Genomic DNA, 25,010 nt, shown 5'->3' on the forward strand with positions numbered 1-25,010 from the left:
GAGACAAAGCTTATGAGGTAAATTATCAGATATATGCTGAAATAAATGAGGCTGCACTTAAGCTGTTACTATCTAGGATACCACAAAGATTATTATGTTATCTTGTTTTTGGCAAGTTTCAAACAAACAAGTCTGATATAATGATATAACACCACACAATGGTGACATTACTATAGTACAAGTCACATGAATCATGTATGTGTACTTACTCATTTTTAATTAAATATAAATTCTTTTAAAATTTAACACTAATTTTATTTAACCAAAGTCTATTCAATCCTAATTACTGAATGCTCTGCACCTTAACTGTCTCCATGAATCTTCCAGACAAATATCTATTGCTATGGACTTTTACAATGGTGGCCATGTACTGAACTTGGGTCAAAATAAGAGCATGTCCAGTGTAATCATCACAATCGAGGGAAGTACGAATTTGTTTATCAATATGTGTAGCTTTCATTGTGACATTATAGTGCGCACCATTCAATCCAGATTATACTGGATCACACCTTTAGGTTCATTTTGTCAAAATATATACGTACATTAATATTGATTTTGCTGCTGGGACCTCTTGGGGCATTGAAATAATGTCCTTCCAAAGGAATATGGATGTATAAGAATCTAAATGAAGTGAATACTTGCTACTCAAAGGAATGTATAATCAAAGTATAAAAAATGGCACCAATTACTGAAATAGTTGGTGCTGAATGCCTACATGTCCTATGTGATTTGTGCTATGTAAACAAAATCAACAACAGCAAAAAGTTATTCTGCAATGACCGGCAATAATAGTCCTACATACACAGGGCATAAGTAAACACTTGCTATAGAAATGAACAGGTGTGTGTGTGGTATATCTGAATTTAAGTGTGATTAAGTCCTAAATGATGTATGTATGTGTATATGATATGTCTGCATGTGGCAGTTTATAGTGATGTCTAGCACTGGAGCATCATGCCTCAGACATGTAGCATGATGTATCTCGGTTATTCGGTAACTGAACAATTCAAGAGGCGATCATATAAAGCGGTATCCATCATTGGGCGATACCTCTAAATTAGTATCTATGATCTTCGGGGCGACTTTTCCTGACACTTGGAATGATGATTTCTCCAAGGGACAGGTTCTCCATGGAGCTATTTCTACATGTAAGACCATGACGCCGATATTTATGTTTTGGGCGTCAGGACTAGCACTGAAACAAAACCAACTTGTGCAGTGTCTTACATTGTAGGACTATTCATGGGGCGAGTAATCCCAAGGCGAGTTCTCGACTATTCCAGCAGCACGAACCATTTAAAATTGAAACTCAGGTCAAAGCTAGGATTTGAACTCAGCCTATCAATTATTGCTTCAAAATACAATACGTTCATACACCATGCTCCTGAATATGCGCTCTATTTGGTTAAATTCGAATGTCTTCTCTTGTCGTCGTCTAAGCCCCAGCAAGTAACAATATTTATCTGGTAAGTTACTATCTATCTTATTCGGTAATACATTCAAATTCTACGATTGATCATAGTCGACAGACGCTTAAAAAACATGACATTACAATGACCGGCCCCTAGCTGGAGAACCTGATAATAAATTTGATAAATAGCTTTTATATTTAATTTAAAAAAATTTTTTATCATTAATCCTTTTATGTGACTTATTTACATCAATTTGTACATACTAGTTGTCGTATTCAATGGGTTTTTGAGTTTAATTAAGCAAGGCTGATAACCAAGGCTGATCGCCATTTTCTGAATGCTATCATACCTGACCTCAATCACCACCACAATTCCAATCCCAGATGCTAAATCCAAACCGGAAAATCGTCTTAACCTGTAGCCATAAGTAATTCATATTTGTAGCGTTCTCTCTCCATTTATTAGAGGCACAATAAACAAGTTGGGGAGAGTGGGTGCGTTAGATTACCCACACGTTCACGTGCAAATTACAATTTAAAAAAAAAGAGGGGGATAGGTTTGGGCCAAACCACGGTCTGATTTTGGACTATAAAATTCAATGACTTGTACGAATGTTATATAGAGGATCTCATATGGATATTGATTTAATATTGAATTTATGAAATGAGTTGAAAATGTCCAGCTTTCATAAATTTAATGTTAACTCATTGCTCATTTGAGAATCATTTTACCACATACTTTTTATTTCAGTGGAAATTATTTAGATGGAAGGAAGAATGAATAATTTCGTTCATTCTGACAGACGTTGCACTTTTTATTTGTCGTGCTTACAAAATAGTCACAACCAAAGTTGAACTAGTATTGACGTTAGGAAAACTGTACCTGCTATGTGATAAGTTTGCTTATGTCTTAAGTTATGCGTCGCGTGTTTGTCCAATTTGTGTTTATACATTATGTTGTCTTTGTATTTCTTGCTAATCATGTTTGTTATAATGCATGAGTTGTTTGATATATTGTCATAAAAAGCTTATTGAATCGTCGTTTTAAATCAAGCCGACGTTAAATAAATGTTATGTTATATTATCTTAGACTGATTCTGATCACAACGCAAAGACTTTCTCATTCACATCCTTTACCTCAAACAATAAATATCAATACCAACATTAAATTCACACAATCAGTACGAAACCTAGGTGTTACTCTGGGCAGTACTCTCACACTGCACCAACATGTCATGAACATATGCAAGGCTGCATATCTTGAGCTGAGACACATCAGTTCAATTCGCAAATATATTTCAGTTGATGCCACTAAAACTCTTGTGTGTTCATTAGTACTTTCAAGACTGGACTATTGTAAATCAATTATGTATGGTTCATCTCAATATCTACTCCAGAAACTTCAAAAAGTTCAAAACACAGCTGCTCGGATCATACTTAGAGTACCACGATCAGAGCACACCTCCCCGCTGCTCTGTACCCTACACTGGCTATCCATTCGATCCAGGATCAAACACAAATTTTTTTCTCTGTGCTACGTTTCACTGTCGGACTTTAGTCCAACATACCTATCCGACATCACCCATGTGTACACACCAGCAAGATACTTACGCTCCTCTTCTGACAATCGTATACTCATTATTCCCACTATGAAAACAAAGTCATATGGACAGCGTTCTTTTGCATACCAAGACCCAGCAACGTGGAATGAATTGCCCCCTGAACTTAGACACAAAGACACAGTGATCACATTCAAGAGGGATCTCAAAACTCACTTATTTCGACTGCAAGAACAAAACTTAAAGACCTAATAATGTTTCCTACCTGAAATATTCTCAGCATGTTTTTCTTTTTATTTTTTAATGTTTTTCTAATCTCATGGTTCTTGTTTTTGTAATAATATTATTATTGTTTTTTTTTTAATCTTATAGGTGTTGTCTAATGTTGTAAAGCGCGTAGAGCTTCTAAAGATTAGGCGTTATACAAAGTCTTCATTATTATTATTATTATTATTATTACATGGGTTTAAAATATACAATGTATCAAAGAAAAATATGTATGTATGTATGTATGTATGTATGTATGTGTATGTGTGTGTGTGTATGTATGTACGTGTGTGTTTGCGTGCGTGCGTGTGTGTGTGTTGTTACTTTTATTGTTTAACAACGACATTTAGTTAGTCCATGTTAATAATGTTTAGTATTTACTAATTTTACTTATTTAAAAAAAATACCAAGCCAAATTAGTTTACATGCAATTATTGTAATGACACTATAAGGAATGTATGTAATTTAACGAGTTATGCGAAAAACAAGCATCCTAATAAGTTACATGAAATCAGTTGATTAAGTTGTACAACTTTACCCGCAATCGCAGCAGTTGCAGAGAAGCAACAAATGATGCTTCGACAGCGACAGCTAAAATACGTTGTGGCTGAACGTTTAGCCAAACCTAATTAGACTATTTCAATTGAGGTAGCATACACGTTGATTTTCAAACTATTTAAAGATTATCTAAGAAGAAAATAGTTGTATTTTTGGCCAGATGACATATAAGAAAGCCTCACTATGTTTTATGTATTTTTAATTTATGTGTGTGCATGGCCATTGTCCATGTTTGCAGGTAGAGTTTGTCCTACCTGACTGTTGTCATGTTTTTTTAATATATTTAATTGAATCTGAGTTCAGGACCTAGCCTTGATTACGACCTTCGAATGTTCTGGAAACGAAGTTGTAGACAATATTGGATGGAGATTTCAATTAGAAATTACCCACATCTAGAGCATTTTGTTGTGTCATATGTGAGGTAAAAGTCTTTATTTATAGAACTAGGTAAACACATTTTGTATTCATGTCTTAACATCAGGCTGAGGAATAATTTTTATTTGTATTAAATTATAATTTGACAGGAACTATTCATTCAACTTATTCATTAGAAGTACACAATGCTCGTTGACATTTTGTACTTAAACACTACTTTGGGATTATTATGGACTCATTCAAATACATTCTGGATTATATCATGGAGATACGTCAAACCAGTCAAGGTAATTGGAATTCTTTCCAAACATTCTATACTTTTGGACTAATGTAAGGACATTTTGGACTATTCGGGATTTAATGCAAAATTCTCTAAGCTTCTCTTAAATCTCTCTTTGTAATCAAGGGAAATAAATTGTTCGTTGAATTTTACTGAACGTGTTAGTTTTTTTTCTTTCCATTATATAGTTTAAGATTGTCGAATCGAAACATGATATTAACTGTACAGAGTTGAATGAGAAGGAGAGCGAGTTTCAAAAGAATACATTGAAGATTTATTAAAATCAGAGCATAAGCAAGAACAAAAATAAAAAAGGGGCAAGCCTTGTCGCATAATGACAACAAATATAAAGTTTGTACGATGTTTTTCTTGTTCGCAGGTATCGGCTTCATAATACAGACAAAGGAGATTATGGCATCAATGGATTGTCATAGATTAACACTGTATTAGAGCTCAAATCATTGCATCGCTTATAACAAATAAAAATCATTTACAAAATATTATATTTTGCCATAGTAGAAACAAATACCGTAACGCTAATGAAACTTGGTCATTAAAGATAACAGTTAAATATATTTCGGATAATAAAGGGCCTTTAAAAAAATTAATATTGTTTTAAGCGAATAAAAATGGCGACCCAGTTGACTAAATATGATATTGTGATCTTCTATGGCCCAAAATACACGGTTTTTATCCAATAGCATGCACCAACTTAAATTAAACAAATCAAAACTAATTTGTTTGCACTACATTTGCTCTTTTCTGTTTACACTAGCTTTAAATAAAATTGTTATATTATGAACTGCAGCTGGATTATTAAAAAATTGATCTCGAGTACATTTTTTCCATTTTTGTTACTACTGTTGATTCAGGCAGGAGTAAACCTGCTTACCAAGAGTCAGAATTGTCATTGAGGTTACTGTCTTTTAAAATATTGCTAAATTATTTCACCAATTAAAAGAAACTCGTGAAATCGGTGGATATATTAGTCTTTTGCAACCACAGAAGTAGGACTTTTTAAAAATGAAATACGACGAAATCTGTGAGAACATATTATGTTTATATGTGTATTATTATAGTACAGAAACTTAGAAAGGTGATTTCGTGTTCTCACAGATTTCGTTGTACTTTATTGATAAAACGTCATGTGTTGCTACTTTTCGTTGTAGTTGCTTATAACTGTGTATTGTGTATTCGAGGTTTGGAGCTTGAGGAAATGAATGTTATTTGATTCGTACCGTGGTTGATTCGGTCCATATTACAGGTTGATTCGCCCAAATGTCATGCTGATTCGGACTATGCGAAGAGAATAAAAACAAAAGAAAATAACAAAACAATGGAGCACACATGCCTGTTTTTGCAGGCATAGAAGAGAATGTGAAAGGTTGATTTTCTGCTTTTCATTTGTATCAGATAATTATTAGCAACTTTCTAGATACAAATTGCAGAACAAAATTGATATGAGCAAATGTATTTAGATTTTATAACCAAATACATATTCTGATGTTTCAATTTTTGTTATAAAAGCTAACTTTTTATAAACTAAACCAGTACCAACAATATCAAATAGAAATGCATATAAATTGATACAATGTATTTATTGATTAATCGTGTAAATTGGCCTTTCCTGTATAAAGAATTATTGATGAGTAAATTTATAGCATAATGTAATCTGCTTTATCGTTAAATTTGTATTTACTGTTAATGCTGGATTGTTATGGCTGTTCTTTGAGTGTTATCTTTATTTAATTTGTTATTTTTTTTCTCCATTTTGTGTTATATTTAATTGTATTTTGGACTTGACCTTGTCCAAAATCAAGTTCAGTGTATTTCTGACTAGAGACACTGCTGTTTTTTTGTGTGTAAACATCTGCTCCAGTGGCCTAGTGGTTAGAGTGTGTGCCTTGGATGCAGGAGGTCGTGGGTTCGATCATAGCAAAGACTTACAAAAATGGTACTAACAGCTCAACCTCACTAGGTGCTCAGCATTAAGAGGCTAGTGTTAGGACTGGTTGGCCTAGTGTCAGGATAATGTGACTGGGTGGGACATACTGCTAATGTCTGTGGCATGATGCTCCAGTGCTAGACATCACTATAAATTGCCACACTACAGACATCGTTGTGATATGACTGAAAAATTGTTAAACCTATGTCAAAAATCAAATCACACATTTATTTTGTTAAACAAACTAATATTTTCTCTGAGTGTGGGATGAATATTAGGATCATTATCATTATTAATTATTGATGCATGGACTGTGTACTGCTGTATGCAAACATATTACCTCTGCTTTGGTAATGATAGAAAAGAATGTTTTTTTGAATTCTTTTACGTCTTTTGTGCCTAGTCTCAGTAGGTAGTTAGGTGGGTGGGTGGTTAGGTAGATGGTTTCACAATATTGTCAGAAAAATATGGGATATTTAGTTCAAATTTCAAATTTTAGAAGTTCATTGTAAAGATAAAATATTGCACAGAAATCTTTAGTTGGATAAGGGGACAAGAAAACTTTAGTTTGAATATATTTTAAACATGATAATGTAGTAGAGGAGAGCTATGTAATCCTTGATAATACTGGTTTTTAATTACTCAGCTCATATATATATATATATATATATATATATATATATATATATATATATATATATATATTAGCTTTTGGATGTTTTGTTGTCTTAAATGTTTTGTATTGCAGGGAAAGTCACTATTCTTCACTGAGAAACTGTCTCAAACACATGTACCAGTTTGCCCTTCTGAAATATTTTCCAAAAATTCAAGTCTTGGACTCCGAGACATTATGATCCATGCAACAAAACTGTTGAAGGAGGTAAGGATATGTTTTCTTCATTGATTGTATGCAGATGCAGTAGTTCCTTGCTTGAAAAATTGCTATTTTTCCAAATCCTATCTTAAGTTTGCAAAACGCAAAAATACCTGTATGCAAGAAAACTCTTTGGACATATTTGTCCAACAAGATTTTTGTTGTTGTTGTTGTTGTTGTTGTGGGGTTTAATGCCATTTTTCAGCACACGATAGGCTATACATGGCGGCCAATATTAATGGTGGAGGAAGAACCCAGGAAAACCCGGCAAAGAACCACCGACCCACGAGAAGCTGCTGGCAAGCTTTGTCACATACCCACATTGGCTGAATCCGAGACTCGAACTGTCGCAGACAGAGGTGAGATGGCAGTGATCCGTAACGGAGAGCACTTTAGACCACTTGGGGCCACTGTCCAACAAGATAAAAAAAAATTTTTTTTACCTATCTCATAACTTATGGCTAAACTTTTGTTACCTGGATCATATGTCCCTGAACTTACAGACACAAAACAAATTGTTAAATTTTCTGCACCCTACCCCTGCATGTTACATTGATGTGAAGATGTGTAAACAAGTCATATTTGGTTCTCGTCAAGGGTTTCAGCACGTTGCCAAACTGAAAATTGGTTCCAACAAAATCGCTAATGAGAGAAAGAGAAATAACAATTGCTTCAAGGCACCAGCAATTCACGCATGACACTCTAGACATGGAATATGGTGCAAGATACCAAATAATGTGTTATATCCAGGTTAACAATATAACAGTATTTTTCAAAAAGAAAAATCATGTTAAGAGAGATTCATCGTGAGGGCAAATGTCAATATATTTGTGAGCACTAGTGCTAGGACCCTGCACTTGCAGATAACTAAGGAAATATTATTTGGGAATTAGACCTAAATGAAAACAGCAGAATAAATCAAATCAGAGTTTTTATTGCATCAAACAAATCTTACAGTAAAACACAAAATATAATCCAAATATGAGTTATTCGTACTTTTACAACAATGGAAGCAATATAATTACTAGTAAAGACCCAAGGATAAAATACTGATGTATACTCCATTCTGTGGCATGTAATATTAAATTAATATTTCAATTATTAAAATCCAAATAAACCTAGATATTAGTATTGTGTAATGAATATCGTAATAAAACAAATGCAGTGCATACTATTGTCTACATGCAAATTCAAGTTTGAGTGCATTTTTGGAGAAGCAAGTTTCAGATGTTTCACTTAAAATCCTACAGTTGATACCCTTATTAATTATTTTACCAACAAAGCATCACTATATAAATGAAGAGATGCCATAAAAAATTACTTTGGAAATTAATTTATGGTGTTCTACCATATATGATGTCCCAGCATGCATGGTAATTATGGTACATGTACCAGTATTAACTTCAAATGTAATGCAGTCTTCTTATTTTCTTAAATGTGCCTGGATATGCAGATGTCAGTTTCAGTCACATGGACATTGTAATGCTGACACAAACTACATGTTGTGGGGAGGACAGACTTTGGAACAGAAACATTTGACTTGTTTAGGTGGATTGGTTTTCTGTTACAACCACACTTGCTATACTCCCTAAATTAGTAATGCATTAAGTATAAAGTCTTAGTGATTAGCATTCACTATAATTATACTACTACTAACTAATTATAATTCCTTTATTTCAGAACTAAGTCCATAGACAATGATTAGCAGCGTGTGTATGTGTTTGTGTGTGTGATTTGGATATTTAAAATAGCTTTAACAATTATTCAGTCATGTTGCTACAATGTCTGCAGTGTGGCAGTTTATAATGATGCCTGGCACTGGCGTATCATGCTGCAGCCATGTAACATGATGTCCCACCCAGTAACATTATCCTGACACCAGGCCGACCAATCCTAACACTAACCTCTGGTTTGACCCTGCGACCTCCTGCATCAGAGGCAGACGCTGTAACCACATAGGCCATTGGAGCAGTTGATTAACAGTTTCACACAAGATATGACCAAAAAAGAAATTAACACAGTAATTTGCTCCAACAGTCAATTCTTTCAAAATTCTGTTTATTTGTAATGAATACACTTTCTTCCTAAGCAAAACTCAAAGGCTGTTACCACATTTAATGTATTTTTTCGTACTCTGTAATTTTACATACATAATTCAGTTATCAAAATAATAATTATTGAAATGTATCATAATTTTTTGTACATATCACTTTGTATTTTTTAAAAAAATCTATTAAATTATCGGACATTAGTGATTATTGTTGTCGTTGCAGTTTTGCAGCATAAGTCAAAGGGGTCACATGCCCCCCCAAATCATATTGGATATATATATATATATATATATATATATATATATATATATATATATATATATATATATATAGTGTGACCCTGCTATAGCTTGCTCTGTTATAACACGAATTTGGATATAACACGGTTGCAGCATGGCTCCCAAAATTGTATGTTTTATATGTATTTTTTTCTCGCACAAAAAACAAATCTTTCTGAAAAGTACAATAAAACCCCATAAAAAGTTTACTATCAGTTTGGGGAAGAGATCGTGCAAGAATAATACAAGACAATCATAGAGTGGCTCCTGAAATTTTATATGTATTTTTCTTGTACACGAAAACAAAAGTACGAAAAATAAAGTGTAAAATGTTTATTCTAGGATCGCATAAGGCTTTGCCAATATCACAAACTGTGATTTTATTTTCCTAAATATAACATCTGGCATTTTTTCTTGTTGGCGACGTTGTTGGCTGTTTAAACTTGTATATACAACCATTGGTTTGGAATGGAGAATTTCAGAGGCCCCATGAAAGGAAGCCACAAACCTGATATAAAATGCACTGAAATTTATCTATTGTTAAATAAACAATTTCTTTGTCCATATTGACAAACCATCTTAACAGTGCATTGTTATATCGTAATCCACTTATGTTGACATCGAGCATGAGTACTGTATGTAGTGAGATATCTGCCTTTTTTTGTTGTTGACATTTCTGGTAGTGGAGATCAAACAGACGAGGCATTATCTCGTAATCTATCTATCGTCAGATTTTCGGCCACTTGCTCATATTTACATAGACTGACATTTGTGTGTGGATGGTATGTTAAATTCCTCTTCTTATCACTCAGAATTAAATCCTTCAGAACACCCACATGTTCTGTACTAATACTTGTCATCAGACCAGAACAGCTGCATCTCTATCGTCTGTTGACCCTTTGTTAAATTGAGTGGAAGGCAGCATCACTCGTAACCACAAATGTGTAAAAAAAACAAATATCTTACTTATTGGTTTATTCAATAGGCAGGGAGGAACTGTAACTACATTCGACCAAACGACAGCCAATTCCTTTTTAAAAATGTACCCAGATAAAATAGTTTGCTGAAATTTCAAAGAAAACATTTCCTTTGAAGCACCAACTGTTATGAACCCTTGGTAAATATTAGCTTTATTTTCAGACTGCTTACTATACTAACTCTCCCGACTGTGACTGACTGACCCCCCCCCCTTGCAAAAAATCCTGTGGGTGCCCATGTGCATAAGCTCTCTTATTGTCATTACAATATTTACTGGTGTTTATTAAGAAATTAATAAAGGACTTCATAGACCATACCTTTAAATATCATCATTAATTCTCTTTATTAAGTCCATCACCATTTACAAAACACCATGTGCATTTTAAAATGAGTTCAGAAGACCTTTGATGTTTTCTCATCCAACAAAAATTACATCTGAGTACATGCGAAAGTAAAGACCACAGACTATTGGTCAACTAGTCTTATTGTTTCATTATAGTCATACAAACATAAAATATAAAAACCTAGTCATTTTCTATCACAAATATGAAAGTCACAGACTGTGTTAAATTGATTTGTATATACATGTATACATATACTATCTTTTAAGTACTTGTTCAGTTTTGACTTGGATATAATTAACATTTTATTGCAAATCTATTCTATGATACACTCGTCTATTATCTTTACGGGCAAGTTCAAATAACAAGTAATGCATATGATCGCTTAATCTTATAACATCTGCTGTGTGGACAATGGCTTCATTAGCACATTGACAGATTTTCATTTCCCTAAAGAGAGCCTCATTTCCCTACTGGTAGCCTTGCTGATTGGACCTCTTTTGTCAATGGTTTCAACTGGAATAACCCAAAGCGCTAAGCATGTTTGATTACCATGTAAATAACACTGCATAGCCATGTGGTTGTTGTGACAATGTGCATTGTAGTTAAAACAAGAATAAATTGTTGATTTAGCGGTGTTTATTGATAATGGAATATAGTAGGGTCGTAATAAATGAGGATTATCACATTCGTCAGGTAACTCTTTTTCTGTCTTTGCAAATGCTACAAATAAAACCATCCTGAATAAATATGGTGTTGTACACTGAAAAAATTTTGTTTCATCTCTTTCTCACACACATATGCATGCATGCTCATGCACACTAAGTAAAATGTGATTTCAAGTTCTTTATTTTTTTTATTGCAATTTGATAATGAGATTATTGTTAATGTAAAAATACAAGTTGCACTTAATTTCTTGACCATGTGGTCTCATATCGTTGGATACAATTTACCAATAAATAATACCCATAACTAATACATGTTCAAACCATCTTAATCATTTTGCCAACATTACATAACATAACAGTTACATATGCTATAAATGCGACAAGCTTGCACACTGAGACATAATCCTCTCTCTCTCTTTCACTAATACAACAAAAAAAATTGAGTACTTTTATTTTTAATGTAATTAGATTCTTGAGTTGAGAATGAGACAGAAAATATACATTTACCTTGCATGTTTGTGCCATTAGGTTATTGAGTAGCATGTGTTCCATAGAACTTTTTCAGGTACAATCCCTTTATTTTCGTACATGGTCAGTACCACCAATTGATGATTATGTATTTTACATTTGATAAGTTTTCATACACTGAAATTACTAATTATTTTTTCGTGTATGAAAAATAACATGAAATATGGTAGCATTGTTATTTACAAACATTCACAATACACAAGGGCACCTACCATAACCTATTAAAAATATAAATTCATTTTTGTAAAAGATATTTAACTGCATCATTGTAAAATATGAAGAAAGAAATCCACAGAGAAGCACAATACAAATAGGTTTTGAAAAGCAGTATTTTTACATCTATAGGACATGCTTAAAAAAGACCTTAAAAGTATATTTACTCATAAAGAACAATATTGCTTTGTATATCATCTGACAAATGCAAATGAATTAGATATATTAGGTACATATGGTCATCGAACAAGAGCCTTTCTCCACAAAGTCTGTTCTCTACTTCAGACACTTTTGTCAGGATTTGTTGCTTGAAACACATGCATAGTCTTTCTGTTGTACTTGATATCATTTAGTGATGCAAAATGCTCACATATTCTCAATAATTTTAATAATCCACCAGCATACGGACTTTATACAGACAACAGTGAAACTGAAGTTATTCATAAACTGCTGATGTTGAATCCAGTATAAGACCTATTAAAATCATGATTAAGGTTATCAATATGTTGAAAAGAAATGGGGATAGAACACCTCCATTCTGCATACCATTACTGACACAGAAAGACAGAAGTTATCCAACCCCACTGTAAATAAAATTGTAGTTTGTCATATCAATTTAAAAGAAAACTGACAACATACAGTGGAACATTACTATCAGTTGTTTTATGAATAGGGTCCAGTGACTTATTCAGTCAAAAGTCTTCTTAGAAACATACATAAACTGGACTACAATTATCAACACAGTAATTAAGAATTTCTATGACTGTAAACTGATGCACATCATTTGATAGGTTTCACTGAAAGCTAAAATGATTGCCTATGAGCTCTATTTCACATATTCAAATATATATTTAAACATAGATTATTTCACCTTTTCTTTCCTCTGTTTTTTTTAAATTGACTTGACTCATTAGAGATGCATATTAACCACTGATTTCAAATGCTTACTCCCAAATATGGCTGAGGTAGAGAATGTTATTATCCCTTGGAAGAGTTTACATTGTACTTCTTACAAAAGCCAGTTTCACACCTGTTGTGATGTACTAATTAAATATAATAGGAGATCAATACCTGAGCATAGGATTTGGCTAGAACAATCATTTTTAAAGTATGAATAAGTCTGGGTTGGGTATTTTCTAGTTGGTCATAATATAAGTCCAGCATAATCAACTGATTCCCAAAACATGATCTAGCCATATCTTTATTTGTGCAGCAAGTTCTGGGTTCTGAGGATTGAAATCAAAGCCCTAGAGGTGCAGATCAAGTTTGGTAACCACAAGACTATCCTATTCCACTCTTATATTTCCATGTTATCTCTTAATCTTCAGACAGTTTTGTTTGCTCTTGATAACTGTGATTTTGTTAAACAATTTTTCTGTGGCACTGGTGGAAAAAAAGTTGCATAATTTTTTTATGATCAGTAATTGTAAAGACATCAATCTGAGAAGTGATCATTCCCATCCAGTTGATAGATTAACAGCAAGTTACTGGCTCAGAGGCAATCCAGCCTTTATCAATTTTACTAAAATGTTTGTTATCATGACTATATTGAAAAATTTGATGATTAGATTTAGATATTGAACATATACAATATAATGTATGGATCATGAAGCACTGTATTATCCATAGTTTCATTTATAATGAAAGCAATTACTGTGTCTGATTAAAATATTGTTTTGTGGATAAATAAAAAGTTTTTACTTCATTTTTAATTCTGCTGAACAAATATTGTTCACAATTTCATTGAACAAACAGAACAAAAGAGCACATTTTTATTACCACACGTAATAACTGCTAAAAGCACAATCTGCAAATCAGCCCAACTTTCTCAGTTGATACCTTATTTGAGAGTACATCTCCACTGAGGCCTTATTAGAGTACATCTCCATCAAGACCTTTTTTGAGAGTACATCTCCACTGAGACCTTATTTGAGAGTACATCTCCACTGAAACTTTATTTGAGAGTACATCTCCATCGAGACCTTATTTGAGAATACATCTCCACTGTGACCTTATTTGAGAGTACATAACCGCTGAAACTTTATTTGAGAGTACATCTCCATCGAGACCTTATTTGAGAATACATCTCCACTGTGACCTTATTTGAAAGCACTTCTCCACTGAGACCTTATTTGAGAGTACATCTCTGTCCTTCCATTAATTTTATTGAGCAGTAACTTGGGCTGTGAAAAAAATGCAGATATTTGGATTGCATGCATCTGGCACACTCTGTGTTATAAGGCTTTTTTCCCTTAAACAAGTCACATGTTTTGAAAACATCAACGACTTTTTGTGCCTTCCAAGCTTTTTGCCTGTTGTATTACAGACTGTGAATATAACTAATCTTGCAATTTTTAGTGGATTGTGGTAAACCATTTTTTAATAAGGAGGTGATATGCATGTTGATATATCATTGTATGTACTGTTTTTGCTATTTATGGTTATAAGGAGGTGATATGCATGTTGATATATCATTGTATGTACTGTTTTTGCTATTTATGGTTATAAGTAGGTGATATGCATGTTGATATATCATTGTATACAGTATACTGTTTTTGCTATTTATGGTTATAAGTAGGTGATATGCATGTTGATATATCATTGTATGTACTGTTTTCAGATGAGTATTGTTTTTTTTACTAAAGATTCATATTCATCTAAAGATAAAGGCAGGTTGTGGCAGAGGCAGGGGTATATTTATATGAGCAAATTGCTCACCATTCCTCTTTTATAATACATTATTATATTTGGATACTCTTAGTTTTGTCAGTTAATTTGTCTACGTTGTAATTTCATTCCTGACTTGAATCCATGTTTATTACTGGTTTCATTTTTCAGGGCAAGATGATTGCATTTGTTGATGAAAATGCCTCAAGGACATTAAGAGAATCATATATCAAGTACATGAATAGAAAGGTAAATATATACATTTTCATCTCATATTTTTTGTTTTCAGCGATAATTGATATTTTTTATTTTGTCTTGATGATAATAAAATTACTAGAAATGATTATTATAAAATGATGGTGGTGGTGGCAGTATTGAAGATGACAGTTGCAGCAACAACAACCACCACAAAGGTATTACTTAGGGCAAAGGACTTATGGCAGTTTTGATGATTTTCTTGAAGTATTTTATGATGTTTAATTGTAGAAATGAAAGTGACTTAAAGAATGATGCAAGTGGACCTAATATTGAAATTGTTAATTAAATCTGGAAAAAGTGTAATGTTTGGATATAGAAATGTATCAGTGTTCTTAAAGATATTACATAGAAAAATATTGTGTAAGTGATTATGGTGATTAAATTAAGATATACAGTATTGTTGTTTTAACAACTTTTGTTCCAGTAATGGATGATTTTAGATCAACTGGTTTTAAGCCAGATGTCCATCATCTGTCATATTTTGTCTTACATCCGTCTATCAATTTGTCCTTCAGTATCTGTTCTTTTCAACTTTATCTCCAAACCTGCAGGCCAATTTCTGCCAAAGTTTGCAGAGAGCATCCTTGCTCCATTGATGTGTGTATGTGTCCATCCATATGTTTGTCCATAAGTCCATCCACACCTTAGATTATAGTCATTTATACAAGTTTTGTAGATTTAGCTCTGTGTTAAAAGTATTTTTGTTGTTGGTTTACCTACTACCTAAATGAAAAAGATGCCAGTCAGCAATCTGATGCCACATAACTAAAATTTGAAAGCCTTTAATTATCTTTTCATAAAAGCCATTCATTATAATTTGGCCAGCGGAAAGCTTTCTGTTGTAGAAGTGATACAGAGCCACCATCCAGTATGGTCATACTCACTAGAACTGGGAAAACATTTTACTGACTCTCAACTCAAGGATTTGGCCATGCCTTAAAGAATGTATGCGTGTATAAAACCTTATATTTTGTATGTTTGGTTTTAATGTTCTATCCAAAGTTGCAGCCATTACTAAAATGTGAAGAAATTTGACAGAAAGCTTAGAGGACTACAGACATATCTGATTTATACAGACCATACTGATTTGCCAGTTAATTAGGTTGCCATTAAAAAAAAATTACCCCAGAACTTTTAAACAACATCTTGAAAAGTCTACATTAAAATTTGGTCAAATTTTGATGAAAACATCCTTTATTTGTGGTCTACCAGTGATATACATTAACTGTTTAATATGGCCACTGATTTTGAAACAGAAAAATTAAATCTTGTAAGGACTTATTAAGGACATTTTGAACAAACTGGAAAAACACCATGTTTTGAAGGCCGTTCAGTTTCATACAGATGATGCTGATCTGCTGTCAAGGTTATTGAAACCTCACAACAACATTTTTCATAACCAATCAAAAGAACAGAGGGCATCCAACTAACTATCCAGAAGAACAGAGGGCAGCCAGCTAACCCAGATTGATTGGCCAACTGGTCTTGCATTTGGTTATTAGACCGATGTCAGAAGGGTGAGTGGTCTTATGCTGAGTTTGTCCTTTTATTCTTTTTCTATATTTACAGCACCCGAACAAGAAAATTTGTATTCTTGAGTTGTTGCCTGCATGTGGAATAGATCATTTGTTCTGGTCCAGGGAGTTCAGTGTGGCTGACATGGCTGCCAGAATAGAATGTGATGTTCAGGATAAGGACATGGTACCTTCTAGCCTGGATGACAGTCAGATATTGAAATGGTTGCATGATAATGCTGATGGATCTAATACTTTATGTCACTCAGAAATAGGTACAGAGTTACTTAGATGAAATATTTCACAGTATCAAGGAAATTGGAAATTTTCAAGTTTTGGCCATAAATCAAGTGAGTTTATGGTATGGTAATGCATCTATTCTGCATTGTTTCTTCAGAATTTGACCAAATTGAAGAGGAACCAGCTTTGTGTAGAGGCTTCCAGATTTGTCTGCAGATCCACAATCCAAATTTTGCCTGACAGAATTTGCCAAAAATTGACAGAACACTTTTCATCATTTCTAAATGTTTTTGTTCACCAGAACCAAAATTTGGTTAGGTTTGTTGAAATCATACAAGAAATATCTTTGTCACATAATGACTTCTAAGCACAACATGTTGCACAATCAACCTTAAAAAGCAGGAACTTTCTATATTGCATCCTTACAGAATTTTGTTTTATCAACCTTGCTGTATTCATCCAGTCAGATGCCTGTGAGTGTCCAAAGAAAGAACTTAGCTTTCACTTCCTCATCATGATATAACCAGTGATGTCTTAAAAGGTACCTTAAAACCAACAAAAACAAACTAAAAGACTTACCTTCTGTCATGTACCAGTCTTACAGAATGTCATTAATTGTCTGAGTCATGAGGGGTGATGCTTATGTTTTTGCTTTCACACAGAAGTCTCGTCTAGTTCAAAATGGAAAAACTTTTAAAATTATTTCCAGAAACTCTCAAGATAATGTTACAGAATATGACAAATCTGCAATCCACCAATTTATACCATTATTAAAAATAAAATGAAACCCTGAAATGCTTATTTAAAAATAAACCCAGCTTAAGAGAATGAACCTTATAGCTTTTTGTTGCCTCCTACATAGATGGCACCACAGGAAGTGCCTGTTCTAATTATTTGATTATCTCTAATTCTTTCACTAATAATTATAAAATGGTTTATATCAGATGCAGTGTTATTTATTAAATTGATAGCTGTTTTAGAAAGAAAAATTTATAATTAGCATTTGACTTTCAGTTGTTTTGGTGTCATCAGTAATAGAGTTTGTTCTGAATTGTTTATGAAGTGTGTACTAAATTTAAACTTCACACTACCAAATAACAAGTTTTACATAAACATTTTCTTGAGCTCCTAGGTGTCTGAGTTCTGATCACTGACATCTCACCTCTTTCCACATGGGTTTGAATCTTCAGCCAATGTGGGTATATGAGAAAGCTTGCCAGTAGTTTTCCATCCATGGGTAGGTGGTCCTTCTTAAGGTTTTCTGGGTTTTTTTCCTGTCCGATATGATGGTAGCCATGTTTAGCTTATCATTTGCTAATTCGCAAAAAATGGTGTTAAAACCCACAGCAACAACAATAATAACAACATAGAATTTTTCTAATGTTCAGCATCACCTAACTGTAAGGAGGCCAAATGAATCTGAAAAGTTACTTTATAACCTTTTATATGGTAACCTTGAAAACAGTGGCAAATTATCACCATATCTTCCCACAACATTTTCAGATTAAATATTGGATAAAATTTATTCATCTTTTGTTGCATTCAAATGCCATGCTTATATAATGATACAGTATTGGTATTTTCTGCATCAGTAAGCTTGGGATTCAAGAGGTTATTAACATGTGAATACTTGCGGGGAACTAATGGCTCTGAACATAATGGAGTGAATCTGAACCCATTAAACTAGTGCAGTAGGTTTTTGAAAGCATGATTGGGCAATAGCTGTGTTATGCTTATTTACATCACTTTTTTAGTCTAAAAGACGTGCAGAATTTGCTTCTTTTGGGCAGAATATTGATGTCAGAGTTTAATTTGAGAAAGTGACGAGAGTAAGTGTTGACTTGTGGCAAGGAATATTTAGCTGCATGCTGAAGATAATTTGTGGGTAAGGGGTGCTTATTTTGGGCCATTTAACCCTATAATGTGATCACTGCTCTAATATGCAATGAAAAACTGCAAAAAGATTTTAAAATTGTTGGTGTGGAATGTTCATTTGTGAGATCATTTACATTGTTGGGATTTTTAAAAAAATAATGTTTCTTTCATGCTTAAAATTAATCCATGACAGAATTATTGTTGTAATGTTAATATTATTACTTTTTATCAACTGAAGTTGTTTTGTTGAAAAGAAACATAATGCAGTAAAGAATTTATTCCATCAGACTGGTAAATTTAGACTGTTTATGAAGCTAGTATGTCCCTGAAAAAGCGCTTACATGAGCTTTGTGCAAAAATGAACTGGTGAGCATCATACAGTATATGTTACAATAAAAAGATTTGATTTTCCAACTAGCCCTAATTTTTTCTGTGACTAGGCATGTAGTGTGTCTAGTAGAGTTTCTAAGAGATATCCTTGGTCCCCAAACTGGGAAGAAGTCACTTCTACCTCCTAGTGAAATAGCAAGCAACCATCATGGAGTCTTAATAAATTGTTCAAATTTGTACTAAATAGTAGTAGTAGTAGTACTATTGGGAAAGTACTTTGCGCAACACCCTCAAATCTTTAAAAATCTTGTACAGACAGCAACATGGAATGATATTTAACACTAAGTGACTTCTTTGCCTTAGTTGCCTCCCATTATACTCAGTGGTTTCTGTTACCTTGATCCATAAGTACACCACTCCCTCAATAACTTGCACCCTGATAACTCGCAAACCCGCTTATAACGTGGGGTCAGTCATGGATTCCATTTTTTTTGTACTAGAAAGTACCCAAAAATTGACTCCTATTTGTTGAAAATGAAGAAAATCATGATAATTGGTAACTGAAAGCTTAATCTTTTGCTCATTCTATTGTCAAAAAATGATTGATATGACCTGGAAATATGAGTCAGTGTTATGAAATTATCAACTTTTAATAAGAAGTCATGTATTTTGTTAAAATTTCTTTCCCAACAACAAAATTTGATCAATGAAAATGCCACTAATGCCTACTTGAGACAACAATTTTTTAAATAAATACCATATGACAAAGTTGGATATTTTTTATCAAGTGAAATTCGAGTATTAGTTTTATCTTTTAGTTCATTTTAAGTGTAATGTTTGTAAATACAATGTGCTCAGTTATATTCAAACGTGAAATATATCAATCTACCATAACAGCTATGTCCACAAGCATTTTGTGAGAACCTAATTAAGTACCGACCTTGTTTTTATACCTGATTTTGCAAGTATTTGTTGTATTGTTGCATGAAAAACTGACCTTCTAGTATTACGTTGAATGCTGTTTCTCGAACTACTGTTTTTTAAAAATATAAATTAAAGGAATCTTGTTTGATTTTGAATCAGTAAATAATCTGGTTCCCTGGTTGTTATGATCCTGGAGTTTCGTTCCACAATTGTCAGAGAGCAAAGCAAGGAACATATGGATCAGGGAACTACTCAACAACAACATAAAGCAGTGATGTAATACACAATGTTTTCACTTACATGTGAAGGATTGTTGAAACCAGTTGGAATAATGTTAACAATCTTGAAAACGAATGTCATTTTTTAAAACATAAAAACGAATAAATTCAATAGATAAAGTGCTTTATTGACAATTATTTCCAATATGATTTAAAAAGGAGCATTTAGCCATTAAACAGACCGTTTCACTTCAGTAGTTTTCTTGATGCCCAGCAAGGATGGCTTCATTTCATGTTGTTATGGAGGTCCCTCAATAGCTTGCACCTTCACTTCTAGTGTGGTCTATGTTTTTGGACACCATGGTGCATGAGTTATTGAGGAAGAGGTGTTTATGTTCCATCAAAGTGCAAATTTATTGTTATACCATGAAAATCTGCTTTTGTAAGATTGAATGATTTATTCCCTACCTTTCTTTCAGTGGACACTCCAGATAAAGATGAAGGAGTGGAAATAATAAGAGAGAAAATTCCTTTGATGACAAATTCTGTATTCAAGGTCCATACAAAAGGAGTATAACTGTTTTAATTATCTTTTGTGTATTTTTGTAAAAATCATAGGCATATGCTTTAAAATGAATTTTTTTTTATCTTACCTGGCCTGAAGGCCAAAGGAGTTTATTGATGCCACTTGAGATTACGGTATGACCTTGCCTTAAGGCCAGATGAACCTTTTGTCAACTGAGCATGTAGTATGGCCCTGCATGTCCATGCATCATCTATTGTCCATCTTTCATTATATGTTGTCCATCTAAATTTTATATTTTCAACTTCTCTCAAACAATCACTTGATCAATTTAGACCAAATTTCAGGTGTAAAGGCTTTTTGTATTTATACAAGTTATTGCAATCTTATCATCCAAAATGACAACTAGTGCTCAAAACAGAAAACCTTTCAATGATCAAGAACCATTCAAGAGAATTTGACCTTTTGTCAGAATGGATCCTTGCATAAGGGCCTTTTATGATTTTGTACAAATGATACTTCTCTGCCATCTGACATGGCTGATGTTATTAAAAATAGATGATCCCTAAAGCCACCCTTTAGAATTCATTGAAGTTTGATTGATGGAAAGTATCCTGATATGAAGGCCTTTTAAATTTATAAGAATGATGCTGATCTGGTATCCAGTACGGCAACCATTGCTAAAAATAGAAACACATTGAATGACTTCTCAGCAACTTCTCATTAGAATTTGACTGAATTTCAGTGAGTTCCTTCTGCTTCGTACAATTGATGCTGATTTGCCATCCAGCATGGCCTTTTGTACTGACAAGAGATTAACCTTCAAAAGACTAATTTGAACAACTGTTCAACATCTTTAAACCAGATTTGCAAAAAGTATCCCAGCATGGAGATTGTTAAGTTTTATACAAATGATGTCTAATCTGCAATGAAAATATAAAATGCAGATACCTTGAAATGGCAGTTTTCATAACCATAAACCGAATTTGAAAAAATATGACAGTATTCTACAAGCACATATCTCTTGGCCATCTAGACTTGCACTTGATAATTAAGTAGAAGTCAACTGGTTGAGTGATCTCAGGCCCTTAAGTGTCACATGTTACGGAAAAGAAAATTTGTATTGAAACATAACTGTTGGTGACAGGGTATTATCCATTTAGGCCATTGTCTTTTTTTAAAATGAAAAACCTTTTGAAAATAATTATGTACTCATTAGATTGGTTTTTAATGCATTAAGTGGTAGCAAGACAGTGTGGTTGTAAATGGTATTAAGATATTTGGTTGAAGGTTTTGAAATTCATGCAATATTCTTGTTAAACCTTGTTCATGTATTTATAGCACTGAATATATTGTTCATATTTTGATATATCCTTAATTCTCCCTGTCTGTCCTACATGTGTTTGCTTTCTAATTTTAAAACCAATTTAGATCAGGGTTTGTTTAGTGTATAGTGGCTCATCAGTACAAGAATAGCTATATACTATCATGGCAAACAGGGACACACCACAGCAGTTGACCCAGGCTGTTATAGGCTGGAACCTGGCATACTTGTGCATTGTTACAAGGCATGTTTGCATTCCAAATCAGGGTCCGCTTTCAGTCATCAACGTCTTATTCATGGGTCACTATTTTAAGTTTCCCATCACATTTTCCTTTCCACTCTTTAAATTTTCAAGCCATTTGAGATTAAGGGATCAAACTTCATTTACTAGTCTTGGTTATCCTCTCTTCAAAATCAAATCAAAGGTCCATATTTTAAACTTTCCTTGACACTATTCATTGTTCTACAGCTTTATACTTATGTAGAATCACTACAAAAGGTGTGTTTTGTACCATATAAAGGTAAAAAGCACATGTCAGTATTTTACTTTCAGTCACATTTTTACTTTAGCTTTATGCTTAAGGGCAGTTCTAGATGAATGGATGAAACTCTGCATACTTGAATATATATATATATATATATATATATATATATATATATATATATATATATATATATATATATATATATAATGGTACTAACAGCTGCCTTGCTTGGCGCTCAGCATTCAGAGGTTAGTGTTAGGACTGGATGGCCTAGTGTCAGGATAATGTGACTGGGTGGGACATCATGGTACATGTCTGTGTCTTGATGCCTCAGTGCTAGACATCACTATAAACTTTCACACTGCAGACATCATAACGATAAAATAGAAAAATTGTTATAGCTATGTTAAAAATCCAAATCACACACACACACACACACACACATTCACAAACCCTATATTGGTCTTTCTCTATTTTAAATATGCCATCAAAATTTCTTGTGATTTTATTTTGGCTTGGTAGGATCCATTTCTGCATATTATCCATTCTTTAAAAGAAAATATTTTGTATTACTAATAATAGTTAAAAAACCTGTATTGTCTTACAAAAATTAGCAAAATAATTTAGATACATTGGCCTTTCAAGTTAATTTTTTTTTAATTTCAAAGGCGGCGATTCAAACAAAGGATAATAATTTGATATCTTTTCACTGAGTAAATAGTAGAATATACTTTGAAAGGGAATTCACCACACTAATTCCTCAAATAATATTTTAGATGGTAATATAAATTGTCTGTTGACATATAAGGGAATTCACCACACTAATTCCTCAAATAATATTTTAGATGGTAATATAAATTGTCTGTTGACATATCAAGGAAAAGAAATTAGTGACATGTAAAGAATAGAAAATTTAGAATAATATAAAGATTTATTTAGAATAGGTTGCAGTTATCTACCCTGCAGGTGGTGGGGTGGTGTAGTAGTGGGTTTATGCATTGGTTAGCATGCTGAGCTAGCACTCAAATGGTCATACCAGTTTATCAGCCTGTGTCAGCTATTGTGGTGGTCTTTTTGCCTTGTGACCAAATCATTTGCATTATTCACAGTGCTCTAAAACAAGTTAAACTAAACTGTTTACAGTTGTAAAATGGACCATGAATAGCAATTCCACAAGTTATTTTCTTCCATGTGTCATAAAAATTATATTAGTTCAACTCTCCAAGTCTTCATTGTTTTCAGTACTTTGATTGAACTTTTCATGGATTTCTTTAGTTTGAGGTTCCAGTGCTGTACATCCAGTGGGAGAGTATACAAGGGGCTCAGTCTGAAAGAAAACTTCAGCAGAATATCTCCAAATTATTAAGTTTATGGAGTCAGTCCAACCCATGTGGCCGTGTTATTTTTATTCATGATGGATCACAAGTAAAAACAGGTACATTAATTAAGATTTTTATTGGTATGCATGGTTTGTTTCAATTTTATTTAACAGTTCTGGTACAGTGAATGAGATCTTAACACAGCACAGACATCATGTTCTTTAGAAGTTGGAGTCCAGGCCAGTCTGTCACATGAATCAGCCATGTAACTGACCATTCAAAAGGTCTGCTGTTGTTGTTGCTGTTCTTTTGGGTTTAATGCCATTTCTCAGCACAAGGTAGGCTATACATGGCAGTCAGTATAAGTGGTGGAGAAAGAACTCAGGAAAACCTCAATAAGTTCCACTGACCAATTGGTGGCTACTGGCAGCTTTCTTACTTACCCACATTGGCCAAACCCATGTGGACAGAGGTGAAATGGTTTTGATTGCTAAATGCAAGTGCTTCTGACCACATGTCCACCTGGGGCCCCCAAAAGGTCTCCACTTGAATATTCAACAAAAAAGGACACAGCTAAGTCATTTTTTTTTTATACCCCATGCTTGTCGTTGGATTATTACTTGAGACTAGTGTCATAGTTTGCATAAATGGCATGATTTTCAACAACTTAACATCACCATGTACATCTTCGTTTTCAATTAGCATCAGCTGAGTGGTTTGAATAGGTATCATCTGATTAATCATCAATAAATTAAATCCCAAATATGGCCGTCAGATCCATTTTATTATGGAATCATGACAAGTCTAATTTAGAGTCATGGTGTACAAGTGTGCCTAACTATTTTATTATGGAATTATGGCAAGTCTAATTTAGAGTCATGGTGTACAAGTGTGCCTAACTATTTTATTATGGAATTATGGCAAGTCTAATTTAGAGTCATGCTGTACAAGCGTGCCTAACTATTTTATTATGGAATTATGGCAAATCTGATTTAGAGTCATGCTGT

At 33.4% G+C, this 25,010-nt stretch overlaps 1 protein-coding gene and 1 long non-coding RNA gene across 14 annotated transcripts in view; one reads left to right on the forward strand and one right to left on the reverse strand.

Annotated features, from left to right (window-relative positions):
• LOC149795056 (uncharacterized) overlaps positions 1-25,010 on the reverse strand; it is a 131,157-nt gene that overhangs the window by 31,399 nt on the left and 74,748 nt on the right. For 2 of the 8 annotated variants that reach the window (XR_016422251.1, XR_016422247.1), the window contains exon 1: positions 1,376-1,570. The exons of 1 other annotated variant lie outside the window; for it this stretch is intronic. This is a non-coding gene — a long non-coding RNA (uncharacterized LOC149795056). 5 more of the 8 variants (XR_016422245.1, XR_016422248.1, XR_016422246.1 and 2 more) reach the window with 4 other exon arrangements.
• LOC149795057 (uncharacterized) overlaps positions 5,076-25,010 on the forward strand; it is a 58,496-nt gene continuing 38,561 nt past the window's right edge. For 2 of the 6 annotated variants that reach the window (XM_089964746.1, XM_089964751.1), the window contains exons 1-6: positions 5,076-5,136; positions 7,144-7,275; positions 15,165-15,242; positions 16,821-17,040; positions 20,832-20,923; positions 23,960-24,119. In XM_089964746.1, coding sequence (XP_089820872.1) covers positions 5,080-5,136; positions 7,144-7,275; positions 15,165-15,242; positions 16,821-17,040; positions 20,832-20,923; positions 23,960-24,119 — 739 coding nt within the window. In that variant the 5' untranslated portion in view covers positions 5,076-5,079. Of the gene's footprint in view, positions 5,137-5,181; positions 5,366-5,400; positions 5,835-7,143; positions 7,276-15,164; positions 15,243-16,820; positions 17,041-20,831; positions 20,924-23,959; positions 24,120-25,010 lie in introns of those variants that run through there. The other 4 variants (XM_089964749.1, XM_089964747.1, XM_089964750.1 and 1 more) reach the window with 4 other exon arrangements.

The sequence above is a fragment of the Sinohyriopsis cumingii genome, chromosome 7 (genome assembly GCF_028554795.1).
Source record: "Sinohyriopsis cumingii isolate HCF-2022 chromosome 7, ASM2855479v2, whole genome shotgun sequence".
Taxonomy (NCBI): Eukaryota; Metazoa; Mollusca; class Bivalvia; order Unionida; family Unionidae; genus Sinohyriopsis; species Sinohyriopsis cumingii.